We start from the raw sequence: 15,055 nt of genomic DNA on the forward strand, positions 1-15,055 counted from the left end.
TTGTTGGGATCCTGTACGTAATCCCATTTATCCCAAGTTCGTGGTTTGTTGATTTCACAAGTGTAAAGTCTTCCCGACGGATTTACCTGAAAAATAACTGACTGGTAATAAAAGTAATGGTTACGCATCAATAGTTATTGGTGCATAAATCAGCTACGTTATTACCAGTCAATGAACCCATTATTACAATACACAGATAACATTATAACGCCGTTCGATGTGTAATCAGTAATGAGTTCATTGCTTTCGTTTATACTCACTATTTTTAACTCTTGTCTAAAAGGTTACTGACAGGGTTTTGTTCGGATAACAGCTGCTGCTTCGAAATGTAAAATAAATAAATAAATAAATAAATAAATAAAGTAAGTAAATAAATAAATAAAATAAATTAAATAAAATAAAACCTTGACTTCTGCTTCATCCGCATAGTAGACAGCACCAGGTAACATATGCTTTTGGTTTAAGAAAACCCATCGGTACTATACAGGGCTGAAGAGAGATCTGCTTAAGTAATTTTTATATTTTTCCTTTTCCATTTTTTTTTTTTTGGTCTTACATTGCAGGCAAAATTTTATTTGGTTATCAAAGAAACAGGAGAAATGGCGAACGAAAAATGAAGTGTAAGAGTAGTGGGTAACAGGGAAAAAAATGGGGATATAAATAAAAGAATCTATCACATCTACTTTTATTTTTAGCTCGTGTGCCTTTGCTGCAGACTACACGCATTTAGCTTCACACATCAACATATATTCCCGCTACAGCTCCTGAGGATTCAGATGTTTTACTCTCTCAGCGTCTCACCTCAATGGTCGCCGGATGGGAGAACATCATCGAATGTAGAGATGGCGGTCACTGAGATCTTAAACCGTGTCGGAATGGAGGAGAATGAATTCGTGGTAATGGGTCCTGTCCGGTACAGCGCTGTAATCCACAATTTCAGTTGCGACGGGAACCTTCTCTTTCCGTGGTGGTAGCTGGCAATGGGGCACCTTTCAAGGTCATTCTGGGTCTTCGAATTCGATGCCGATGGAGTGGGTCCCCAGGTCAGCGATTCGGAGGTTTGAGGTGGGCTCGGGACTAGAAAAAAGAAGTAGAAGGAAATTATAATTAATGTAATGAAAGATGAAGGAATCTTGGAACCAAGATGATTGGTGAATTGATGTTACTCAAAAAGCAAAACTGTAAAAAAAGTCTAACCTTTCAGCTCATACGTACACATACACACACACATCATACATGCGTGTGTGTCTCTATGTATGTAGTATGTTATATATACATTATAAAAACATTTGATAGTTTAACTGTTTGAGGTTTAGAATTGATCCAAGCTGTTTTTTTTCATAGAGACCAGTAATTTATCTCTGGATAGTTAACAGACAGAGTATCCAGGCTTGTAGAAGAAAAAACATGGGAATGTAAAGATATCAACTTTGAAAGTGCTGGAAGGTGATAAAATTAGATCATAAAAAAGGTGGCAAAATTGGGCGTGATAACGTTTGTTGACAGTTGAAACAAGATGTTTATTTACGCTCAAAGCTTTCCAATACGATTTTCTTGGAGAAGTAAGGCTTATGCTTTAAACTTGAGCAAGACGAAAACAGTGATTCCCCAAGTCCGAAACCCAGTAGCTAGGAAAAGACTGAAAAGACTTTGAAGTTATTTTAATGGGTATTGTAATGTAGAATGTTAGTCCTAAATTTTTGGGTAAAGAAGCTGGAATAATAATAATAATAATAATAATAATAATAATAATAATAATAATAATAATATTAAACATAACAACTTGTTAATATTAAATTCAAGATAACGAAAACCTGAAATAATAATAAAAATAATTTTTGATAATAATAACTTGTCAAGATTTAATTAGTTTATCATTTTCCTAACACAGAAGACATTGCATCACAATGAAAACCTAGTATAATAGTCAAAATAACTATGATAAATCATTCGTTAAGATTTAATTAGTTTTGGTTTCCCTAACTCACAGATGAAAGACGAAGCTACTGCACATACAAAGAAAAAGGACGCAGGAGCTGTTCCTGGGAACTCGCCAACTTACGACAGGGATGCTGCGCCATGCAGACCGCAGCCAACAGAGAGAGGATGATCAGAGACGCCTTCATTTTCAGTTTGCTCGCAAGACTCTTCGGTTTGAAGAACTTGGATACCAGCTGGTATCCACAGCTTTATAGTCCCTGAAGTGACGTCACCTTTGCCTTAGACCGACAAAAGTGAGTGAAAGAAGAGAATACTGTTGTTATCTAACTGTCTTGCGTGTGCTGTTGCCCTGCACATCATCAAGGACGTTTTGGTCCAAGTTAAGTAACTCATGATGTCACATACAGGTAAGAGAGAATTCCTTTTAATACGAGCAAATGTCTATAGAGATTCTAACGAATCATAAAGTTAAAACAGATTTGTACAGTATTATATGAACTGTTACACAAAGAAGTCCATTTCTATAGGTAATTAAATTTGGTACAAGATTCTTCCAGTACACTCGTAAAGAATTCCTTGTAAGAAGAGCAAGATGTCTATATAAAGATTCTCTTGAAATAATAAGATTAAAAAGAATCTGTAAAAAATGTAATGCAGAGATGTCTATTCCGTATAGGATAATAGGTTTAGTATGGTAATCTTCAGTAGACTCAAACACGGTCTTAGGTTATAATAATTGCCGAACAGCGCAGATTGAGGCTTGGGGGTTTGAAATTCATCCCAAGAGCAGCCGGGAGATGTTTCCTGTATATTCATTTATTTATTCCTCACACTGTTGGACTGTGGAACAGTCTCCTGAGGGTGTCATGCAAATTGCAACCTCAAGTTCAAGCGAAGATGCAATGCATTACTACCCTAATACTGTTTCCATGCATTTTAATACATTTTTATATATTTATTAACTTATTAATTTATTTTTTCTTTTAATAGTGAAAGGGATCCTTCTTTCCGTATTTCCTTTATCTCCTCTTACTTCTTCCTAATGAGCACCATCTTCTTTGGAAGCTTGAATTTCAAGTCATAAGGAATAGGGTTCTTCATCTTCTGAATGATAATAATGATAATATTTGTTACTATTTAAAATTTGCCTGATCGCAACATAAGAATTGGTGGCTTCCTCATTCCTGATAACTGTATTTTTTTAATATTTCATAAGCTTTTAGAAAATTCATAAAAAACTGAAAAAAGAAGAAGGAACACTTATTAGATTTACTAGAGCTCCCACATGCTTTGGTAAAAAAAAAAAAAAACGCGAGCCATTGAACCTAAAAGTCGTTTTATTTAAGTGGATAATTACCCAGGTTGAAGGACGCTAATAACAGTAATTAACTACTGAATACAAACTTCATTAACATCAATATTGATTGGACTCAAGTTCAGCATTTGTGTGACGTAATCACGTCTGAACATTTGTTATGGTACATTCAGTAAAAAAAAAAACAATTAAACTCATTGCGCAGTATGAGAGTAGAATACAAATTGTTATTTCTGTAGAACGCCTGTGGTATTTTTCGTATTATGTATTCCCTTATCTATCAACCAAAGTATACTTCTTTATTCACATTATTAGATGAATACATGTCTTAAACTTTAGCTATTCAACAAAACAAAGGACAGCATTACAAACAATGAAGCTGGTTGATTTAAAAGTTTAATATATTTATTAAATTAAAGTTTAATATATTTTACGTTGTGACTTGGACTCATTAAAACAATTTAAGATAACCTGACTTGATTTTGGAACAAGGCATAGGGAAGATCTAGCCTCATTAAACTCTTCTCATTTTGCGATCATCTGAAAAAAGTAACAAGAATGATAAAGAATTAAAGAAGACAAATTGACAAATTTCCAATAAAATATAAACTTTCCAACAGCTACTGGATTAGGAGAACTAAGAATTAAAGGAACTTTTTCCCGTTATAGTCAAAAGATTAGGACAAACCTTTACTATTGAGACAGTCTTAGGTTGATTCTGTCTTTCCATTACACTAAAGCATTTACAAGTGCCGTCATGATGAATTCACATTTTGCTCTCTTCAACACATGAGAGAGGCTTCCTCTCATTTGTCAAATCCATAAACATTCATACAAGTTATGAAACCCTGGTGTTTAAGATTTCTGTCATTTGTGCAAGATAAATTAGAGAGTGCATTGTCCAAAACACTATTTTCCCCAGCCATTTGTGATTTCACAAAGTTACAGTGAAGAACAGTGATTGCCATGAGCTTCACGATAATAGAGCTAATATGGCAGAGGACATTTCCAAAACTCTCACAGACTACAGTAGTTGTTCCTTTACCTTGAGCAGTACATTAGAGTCCGTAGACCTCTCATTACCAGGGTAGCAATGTCTAGTTACCAGTTGGAAGTAGAAATAATATTATGTAATATTCAATAAATTAAAATAAGACAGTCATTAAAACCTAAAACAAAACTGTTTTGTTAAGTCACTGGGGTCTTTTGATTTTTTTCTAAACAAAAGGATAAGTACATGTTACTGAAAAGACTCTATTAGCTGACTGATAAATGTTGACCCCAGATAAGCTTTACCGGTGCGTGAATAAAACCATCCCAGATAGCTGTTACTTGAATTGTAAATTTTATTCTTTTTATACTATCCGGGTTCGTTGCCCTATGACGTTAGGCCCGTGGTTAAAACACCTATTTTGGGAGCGAGAGTGTTTCAAGTGTCTTGAGAGTCTGTCTGTCTGTCTGTCTAGCTGGCATGTCTGTCTTCTTCTTCTTCTTCTTCTTCTTGAAGTCCTTCTTTCTCTTCTTCTTCTTCTTATTCTTCTTTCTTCTTCTTCTTATTATTCTTCTTCTTGAACTCTTCTATTATTATTATTATTATTATTATTATTATTATTATAAACATTTTATTTTCCTCCAATGGGAACTTAGAATGGATGAACTGATTTTGACGAAACACTTGAAACATTTGTTAAATGATTCTTCCAGTTTATCAATTTATTTGTATGGTTAAATTTTATTAATTTATTCTTATGACAAAACGCATATTTTCACTTATCCGTTTGTAAGAACATAAAATTTTACCTTTCTTTAAAAAAATGAAAGGATATAAATGATATAGATTTGAACTAAGATAATTTTTACAGAGGTCGTTGAGAGAGAGACAGAGAGAGAGAGAGAGAGTAGCTTATATATAATGCATATGTACAGTCACTCAAAAAATGTTTTGCAACATGTTCCAGAAGTTTTCGTTCACTAACTGTAATTTGTTCTTTTGATATTTACAAGGAAATGTAATTTTCCTATTCGACTTTGGTTATCAATCACTTTGATTAACAATATAAAAAGAATGGTGAAGAAAAATTCATATTGCGAAAAATGACGAAACATTTTGAAAAATTTCACTTCAGATGATTGGGCAAAAGAGTCAAAGAAGAAACTATATTTCGAATCCAGATAAAAGCTTATTGACTAATAAAATAATATTGAATAATCATCAGTGAAAGTATATATAAATAAAGAAAGAAAGAATTCAACCATTATTGTTGTCAAAAACAAAACAAAAAAAATCTCGTAACGTCGTATGTTATCGTGTGACTCCACATTCTGGGCAGGAAATTAAACTAAAACTGTCTCGTCACTTGCACCGATAAGATGAGCAACGGAGACCAACCATAATCATTACCTTGCATAAGACTAATGTCTCTATTGTAGATACTGCTCGGCAGCTTAGCGTAAATAAAACAACCATGTATAGAGGAATAAAACAACAGAGAGAACGAGGAAATATGATAAATTCATTGTAAAAAGTGAGGACGACCTCATTGTTGCATTACTGGTAAGGATCATCATCGGATGATCACTGAAGGAGCTCCGCCTAACTCCCCTGACAAGCCGGTGTTGCCATAAAGAGAGAACATTACGCTTTCCCTTCAAGTTGCTGCTCAAACCTTCCGTAACAGGCTACATGAGACCAAGATATTATTTCATCATACTCCTGCCAAGAAACACTTCATATCAGCGAAACACAAGAATAGAGGCTAGGGTTTGCGTTATAATATAATCTAGTGGCCGATGATTTCTGTAAGAATCATCTTTTTGCGATGAAGAGGAGACATTCTCCACTGATGAGCATGGTAGTCTTCTCCTGCTGGCGTTTAGCATTAACTAAATTAATGTTGAACTTCTTGCTAATTTTAATTCTTTAGAAACTTAGATAATAAGGAAATACTAAAATAGGTGTTATATATTCAGGTTAACTTCATAAGAGAGGGCATCAAAATGATAGCCTAAGTAACAATGAAAGAAATGAGAAATTACACATGATATATTATATATACGGCATTATATATATATATATATATATATATATATATGCGATATATATATATATATATATATATATATATATATATATATAGATGTGTGTGTGTTTGTGTGTGTGTGTATGCGATTACGATTCTATGTATTACAGCAAAACAGACGTGAAATCTGTTAGTCTAGTTCAGTATATTTTATATTAAGTTTCACAATAGTTCACAATATACATAGGATTAGTTAAATAATGTACAAGCAAATCTTTACAAAAGTCGTATTTGTTGATGTTAATAAGACTAATAGTTCAACTTATAACAGTCGCAGGCCTATGTCTACAAAGTTCACACATAATGAAGGAGATAAAACAACGATAGCAATGGCGGTTGGAGATGAAAATATTAAAACATAAGAACAGCGATGACCTCTGAAGTATTATAGTAACATCCTTTTATTAATAAAAATGACAACAGTAAGCCAAAGTATCAGAAAAGCCCTGTTTATGGGAAACTGCAGGTGATTTCTCGGACCCATCACTATAGTGTTCAGTTGTTTCACGCGCTTACAACTGAGTTGCCAAATAGCGCCAGATGTCGCTCTTATAAGCTGTTGTCCGAAAAGTTTTGAAGTATGTTGCAAAACATTTTTGAGTGATTGTACATGCATTGTTATGTGAGTCAAATTTGATTTTAGTTTCAATCATGTGCTAATTAAGTATGCAAATCTGGTTCATTAGAAGTTTAATAACTTTGATATCGTTTCGCTTCTCAAAATTGTTTTTGCTTTCAGTATCTTACTCCTCGATTGCTTACCTCCCATACGCTGAGCATGATAGCCAAAATCTTGGAAGTTTTTGTCCCTAGGGAGGGGTCCACCTCACTGTCTAATTCCCACTTCACGTTGCTGGTAAGGGGACGATCCCTTCTTTACTATCCATTTTGTAAATGGTGGGGTTGGAAGTAGGGGTGATGGGCGGGGAGGGGGGATGGTGGAGGTGGTGGGGGGGAGTCTACACTCTTCGGACATCCATTTACTAATAGCAGGCGGGAATCGCCTTAGCAGATCAGTTAAACCATCTTAGACTTTTTTTATTAATAGTTATTCATGCGTATCCCATTGAAAAGTAGCAGTGAATTCAAAGATATCAAACAATGATAAACTTTTATTCGTTTTCCGTCGGGAGGCTTTTCTTTCTTCTATGAGGCCAACTGTTACTCAGAGCAACTACTTTATTGAATCAGGGTATCTGCTGCAGAAGTGGCAGTGAATTCAAAGATATCAACTGATGATAAACCTTTATTTGTTTTCCATAAGGAGCCCTTTCTTTCCTCTATAAGGTCAACTGTTACACAGGCTATCTACTTTATTGTGACAGAGTTTCAGCCTCAATGACCGCTGGATGCGAAAACACGTCTAAAGTGGAGACGGAGATCACGCTTATCCTGTAGACAGTGTTCGCCTGAAGGAAAGGAAAAGTCTGGGAGTGGGTTCTGCTTGTCGGGATATACTCTTCCACGTTGGACATCGCCCCGGTCACCACCACCACCTTCTCAATTTCGGCGTGGTAGCTCAGGATTGGGCATTCGTCGAGGTCGTCCGGATCCTCGAATTCAATATCGATAGCGTGGGAGTGAAGGCCGACGATGCGCAGGTCTTTGGGAGGGCTGGGAACTGAAAAGTAAAAGAGAAGAATTTGGAGGAGTTATCAGAGTTTTGATTTGAAAAACTGACACTTGGATTTCAAAAAGATTAGTTCTTAGTCGTTGTTCATGTGTTTCTGAACACACACGAACACAAACGCACGCACAAACGCGCACACACACGCACGCACACGTGCCTAACTGCCCACGAGACTTGCAGTACCGTTCCCTCTACCGTGCGCCGTACAAGACACAATTACGTAACAGAAGCAGTTGATAGTAATTACTAGTAATTTATTGACAAAGCTTTGAATATCGTCCTGCAAGGTGTACCCAGTATGAGAATAATTAAAATTAGTAGCAATAGTGGTAGACGGGATTTGCCTTTGGAACGGCTCAACAACTTACGGCATGGAAACTGCGCCACGCAGCCTGTGGCAAAAAGAGCGCAGATTAGAAGGAAGATCTTCATTTCGGAGAGCTTTCAAGATTATTCAAACAGAATAATACAGCTGCTACGAGCTGCCTTTTATAGCCGCAGAAGGGATGCAACCTTTGCCTTCTATCGGGGAAAAATTAAAGCCAAGCAATGAAAATAAAACTGTTATCTGTGCATGCAGCGGTTTCCCGTAACTGCATGACAAGAGGGTTTCTTAGGTTACTGAAGACGCAGTGTGGAATTTCCGAGGAAAAATGTAAATAATGGAAAATAATGGGTCCATTAGTGGTATCCTGGGACTGTGCATTTACAACCAAAAGATAGCTGGAAGACAATTCAATTTCGGTTTCTTTACAACATGAATAATGGCTTTGCTATTTTATAAGTTCTTATCACTTACGAAACATAAGATTATGAAATTAATAACGACAGACGCTACATACCAGGATTTAGGAAACATACTTAAATCAATTCCTTGCTAAATTACTTTGCCCCAGCATCAAAAATTAATTGACTGGACAACCCCTTTGCATTTTAATTTCAATTTCAAATAAAATATTCTAGATACCGTGATGTCGGTTTGAACGTTACAAAACTTTTAAAAAATCTGCCTGTGGGAACATTCAAGTGCAAGTTTAGATAATAACTTTTTATTGTTATTTTTTAAACAATTTTTCTTGCTCTGGGGCGTATGGAAAATCCGGCTTTTAACGCTAAGTCATTCCGTATGACCCAGTTTCACCTTATGATATAACGTACCATGAAGAGCTCATTAGAAACGTCCGTTATGTATGTATTTTTTTTTCACAGAAGCAACGTAGAAAATCATCAAGACTGCGGCGCAAAAAGGTGCTAAGATTGTTCACAGGACTATATTACATATTAAAGACACGTTGCATAAAGGGTTACTTAAAGCGAAGGAGCAAGTGGAACAGAGCAAAAACCCAGATAAAAGTTCAAAAGGATAACGAAAAATGTTAAACAAGTTTATGTTATTTTGCAAAAAAATTTTGATAATTACTGCTAAATGAAACCCCACATTTTGTTGCTGAATAAGGTTACAAGCTAATTCTTATGTTTTAAACTCTTTCGGCAATGACTGAGCGACTCAGAGTAAATGGGAGGAGGAAGGGGATTAAAATGCTATTCCTAGGTAAGCATATAATAAGTATAAATGGAAAAATGATTGGGCTGAAATATTAATATTTGAGTTTTCACAAAATAAATTCATTATTTTACATACATAATAATAGTCACCTAAATATAAACTGTAGATAATATTATGTACCACACAGCCAGGGTGAAATCAACGATGGTTATAAAGTGGCATCAAGACTGCGGCTGCAAAAGCGATGCTAAGATTGTCTCAGCGGAGGACTATATTACATATTAGATCAGCAATGCATAAGGATAGGTGCATGCTCAATAACTCTAAAACCCCAGATAAAAGTTAAAAATTTTACGACTCGGAGGTTGGATTGAAGGCACACAAGACGAGGGGTAGCTTTTTCTTCCAAATTACTATTATCGAGTCAGGGACTGCAAAGATGCTAGCCAGTTTCAGGAGCTCATTCTTATGTTTTGTTGCTATTGCAGCAAAGTCTCCAAGAAACCTCCAGCTGAGAATGATATTCATTTCATCCTCAGCCAGGAAGTCCCCACCAAAAGTATAAATGGCAAAAAGCGGGGAATCAAAAACAAACATTTTGCCAAATAATTGAAAAAAGAATTCAAAACAACTTTCATCCAAGTCTCCTCGCAATAATTTAAACCTGTAAAAATAACCTTAACCAGCTTTCCATACACACAAAATAAAATTAAATATAATTTCTTTCTCTCTCTCACTCTAGAAAAATCTATATATATATATATATATATATATATATATATATTATAAATATTTACGCTGTTCATACATCGAACATTTAGGGATATAGTATCATATATCAAGACAGTGAAATTGTTTGTGTGTGTAGAAAGCGTCTTCAATATCATATATATAATATCCGGCTGAGCGGGATAGGTAATTAGGCCTTATCCGCCCTATATATATATTTCCCATATCAGAAAGAATAAATGGAAGAAGCTTCCTAAGGTTCCTTTTTCCTTTTACCTGTCTCGTAGCATGCAATGTTTATGACAAATATTAATGAATTAATCAAAGATGGGTGTTTTCAGTCAGAGAAAGTAGAACTGGAGCATTCGGAGAAATCTATAAATTATCAATTGATATAAATCCTTTTCAAATAAAATTATCTACGATTAATCAGAGGAATTTGCTTAATTCATAAGCCGCCAAAGCGGTGTTGGGCACCATAACGTTCGTATCTAAAGGTAAAGAGTTAAGAAAGTTGGTTTGCCAATTCTTTTATCTTTTTCTGGATTTCACATTCCAAAGACTCCTTAACTCTTGTCACTTTTAGATGTCTTTACAGATTGTCTAGACGTTTGCCTCATTATTATGTTGTTAACTTCAAATCCTCTGATTAATACAGTAAAATGTTTTTATTTGGTAAGCAAATTATATCAATTGATGCTTTGTAGATTGCTCCAACATCTGGAAGAACCGTTGCGTTTAAAAATCAAACCCATCTTTGATTAATATTATTTGTTAAGGTTAATAACACTTACTTTGTTTGCAAGCTAAATTAAAGCTTCTTTAAGGTTAACTTTTGGCTTCAAGTGGCAGGTTACGTGTAATCTTGGTTTGCAGGGCCGTAAAAATTACGTAAATTGAATAATACATGATCAACCAAGACCCTCACACGTAACAATATATATATATATGTATATATATATATATATATATACTCTCTCTATAATATTTGTAAGGTATGTATAAATATGTATATATATATATATATATATCTATATATATATATATATATATATTTATTTAACAAATGAGTTGCATCTAAGTTCAGTAAACCAAACCCATTGTGACACTGAACTACTGCAAATGATTTTAAACATTTTTTCCTAATTTCATGAAAATACAGTCGAATGCTGCAATAGCGTGTAGACCGACCATCAATACTTATAATCCTTCATAAGGAAATCATCATCATATCATTTGTATTGTGCTTGTTTATAAACTCCGAAAAGATAATTAAGTTTTTTTAAATGCATTCAAAAAAATAAATATCGGAAAATCCGGTCAATACTGATAATCCCTTTCTAAGGAAAAAAAATCATATTTTTTGTACTTATTTACAAACTCCGAAAAGAAAATTGAGGTTTTTTTTTATAATGAATTCGAAAATATCACTTATCTGGAAATCCGGGGGCTTTTTAAAATGGCGTTTCAACAACACCGGTCACCTGTGCATTTCCTGCAACTTTTTTCAACAGTCAATTGCCTTCTTCTTCTTCTTCTTCCTCCTGATGATAACACATGGGAGTCCACCCGTAATCTGTCCTATCTACGACATTGCTGCAACTCACAAGGTTAGGTTCCGACAAAAAAATGGCTTTTCCGACGAAAATTGTTTTTCCGACAAAAATCGGCACCCACCTTACTCAAATAAAAAAGAAAAATGAAACTAGATAAGCAAAGAATGATAAGAAACACACAAGAGAATTTCTGGGATCCTGAGCGTATTTTCACGAAGGTTCGTTTCTTCGTATAGGGAAGTGCATAACTAAGCGACGTGTGGCAAAATTTTATTTATGACTTTCGTAAATTATTTATGATGATGATGAAGGATTTGATTTTGTTGTGCACATTTAATCAGGAATATTATATGTATATATATATATATATACATATATATACATATACATATATACTGTACCTTATATATTATGTGTATATGTATACAGACCTCTCTTAATGGTTCTGTGGTCAAAAGTCACTGTACACCGTTGCTTTTTAACATGCCAAAGTTTGAATCTCATTGATGATGAAGAACTTATCACTTATAACTCCCCTTGGATGTAAATTATTCATAAGGACATCGTTCATTTGATATTAAAGGATATTTGTGGCCTATTATTTGTGATATATATATATACATATATATACATATATATGTTTGTATATATATATATATATATATATGTATGTATATGTATATATATATATTTATATATATATATATATATATATATATATATAAATTATATATATATATATATATACATACATACATACATACATACATACATACATACATACATACATACATACACACACACACACACACACACATATATATATATATATATATATATATATATATATATATATATATATATATATATAATATACAGGGAAAAATAGTGATTACTTCCACTTTCGTACATTAACTGCCGGAGTTGTGGATTAGCCCCTATAGAAAAACTGCCATCAACAGCTTGAAACTTATACAAGATGCTCATCAACAGCACATCGACATACTGTACATTGCATGAGTCACATTTACTTGCTTTAACTTGTACGCGATATAACGTTTCCAGGATACTGGGACGCTTTCTTCACAATACCTCATGCTTTTAGTCTATCCGGCACTTTCTAGCTCTGCTTCTTCTTCTTCTTCTTCTTCTCGGCACTTCAAGCGCTGGTTTTCCCTTTCACCTACGTTAATAATTTTGTCTAGTTTTCTGTGCATCTCCACATTTTTCTCCATTCCATTTCTTCTTACAACACATGCACTAAGCAAAACATTCATCTCAGCGCCTTCAAACTTATTTTTTATTCGCATTCAGCATCCACACTTCGCCTCACGAATTATAATGTAAATATATAGGCCTATTGTAATTTTCTTCCAGTACAGAGATAAAATATACGAATGGTTCCCTTAGTTTACTAAAAACCTACTTTTTTTCCAGAAGTAACATACTTTTTCAGTTGTATTAGTATTCGTCATGATGACACGAAGTTTCCAAAAGGGGACTGCTGCGACATCACGTCCGGTTACGTACCTAAAAAAAAAATTACGGTACTAAACAGTTGGAAGTTTTTAAAAGAGCGCGTTCTAAATAACCTATCACCTGTTTGTTTCCCCGTCACTATCAGGCCAGTACCCATTTTTTTCTTTTTTTTACACTGAAAATGAAAGTAAACGTGCATGCAGCAACTGATAAAAGAACGTTAGCAACTATTACTACCTCGCATGTTGCAAGGGAAAGCGTCAGGTGTTCTGACGGACATTCATGGATCTTGTGACCATGTTTTGTGGTTGCGTTCGTTCTATACATTCTTAGAAAAATGTTACTTATTCTCTTTACCAGTGATGTTATATTTTATATATGCTGCGTTTTACCTTCTTATGATATTTATAGTTTATCATACACGTGACGCTACATTTGCTTCGCTAATTTTTTTTTACAATGAAAACGTTGACTGGGATCGAATATCAGACACTGATATAGATGTGTTATTCGCCAAGCGAACTCCACACAGATCTTTAATTCCTGTCATGAGGGATTTATGAAATGAATATAATCCTCAATATGAAAACAAGTACTATTAAATGCTAATAATGCGTTTCAAAAGTATTAGATTTAGATAGTAAAAAAATAAATAGGAAAAAACAGACAAAAGATCTCACAATCCCCGATTTGTCGAGAAAAATCAGTCACCGAATACATAGTAGCCTATATATATATATATATATATATATATATATATATATATATATATATATATATATATATATATATATATATATATATTTATATGTATATATATACTGTATATGCATTTATGTATATATATATATATATATATATATATATATATATATATATATATATCTTCTTCTTCTTCACACTTTTATTCCCATTTTTTTATGGGGTACGTGTGCCTTCTTTACTTTGATTTGGTGTGTGGTATATCCTGCCTGACATCGCTTAGACCCCTGCACCAACGAATGTACATGTATTATCCCCTCCCCTTTCTACGATATAGTTCGAGGCGTGGAGGTGTCTGTTATGTTTTTAGAAAGATGTTGGTGGCTTTGTTTATGTGTGTATTAGTCTGTAACACCCAAGCAACCTTCCGTTGATTATACGTAATCCCGGGTGTCTACACGGACAGCAAAGTGTCCACCTTTATTAAATCCTCGCCACAGGCTTCTATGAAGTCTTTTGCACTTACCAGACTGAGCTATTTAATATATATATATATATATATATATATATATATATATATATATATATATATATATATATTGTATCTATTTATTTATTTAAATCAATTTTTATTTCTTTTTCATTCACAGATATTTTTCACTGGTACTGTATATGAAATTCTTAAAAATCATTTATGATATTCATTTGCATCTTGTATTTTTATTTTTGTTTACATTCTTATTTATTTAAATCATTTATTAGTGTTTATTTATATATTTGTATGTAATCTGCTGGTCACTTTTCAACCAGATATGATGTAATTGTAATAACCACAATGCCCTCTTAATTTTTCGATTTCTTCACACTTTTTGAATATGTTTTTCAATAAAAGCCTTAAGATCCGAATTGAAGAACCAAGTCGTTTTAACCCACCTAAGCTGGGCTCGTCTCTCAGAGTACTCTTTATTTCATGTAATGGGAATTTGTAAATGTTTAATGTTACCCACAATGAATGATTTGTGCCATTCATACTGAATTTATGGTGAAGGTTGTCCAATAACTAACAAGAAAATTCATTTACAAGCATAAGATCAATCTTAGAAAATTTGGTAAACA

General features: G+C 33.8%; 1 protein-coding gene across 1 annotated transcript; it reads right to left on the minus strand.

Annotated features, from left to right (window-relative positions):
• Positions 1–7,569: 7,569 nt before the first annotated feature.
• On the minus strand, positions 7,570–8,493 carry LOC136846407 (uncharacterized). The gene is made up of 2 exons (XM_067117198.1): positions 8,335–8,493; positions 7,570–7,957 (listed from the first exon to the last, which is right to left on the minus strand). The coding sequence occupies exons 1-2, from the start codon at positions 8,396–8,398 to the stop codon at positions 7,650–7,652; spliced, it is 372 nt and encodes a 123-aa protein (XP_066973299.1). The 5' UTR covers positions 8,399–8,493; the 3' UTR covers positions 7,570–7,649.
• Positions 8,494–15,055: the final 6,562 nt, after the last annotated feature.

Source organism: Macrobrachium rosenbergii, chromosome 15, assembly GCF_040412425.1.
Source record: "Macrobrachium rosenbergii isolate ZJJX-2024 chromosome 15, ASM4041242v1, whole genome shotgun sequence".
NCBI classification, from domain to species: Eukaryota; Metazoa; Arthropoda; class Malacostraca; order Decapoda; family Palaemonidae; genus Macrobrachium; species Macrobrachium rosenbergii.

Coding starts and splice junctions, on each gene's coding strand:
- LOC136846407 (XM_067117198.1), bottom strand. CDS start 8,398: ATGAAGATCTTCCTTCTAATCTGCGCTCTTTTTGCCACAGGCTGCGTG. Junction 7,958..8,334: donor CGTGGCGCAGTTTCCATGCC/GTAAGTTGTTGA, acceptor TTTACTTTTCAG/TTCCCAGCCCTCCCAAAGAC.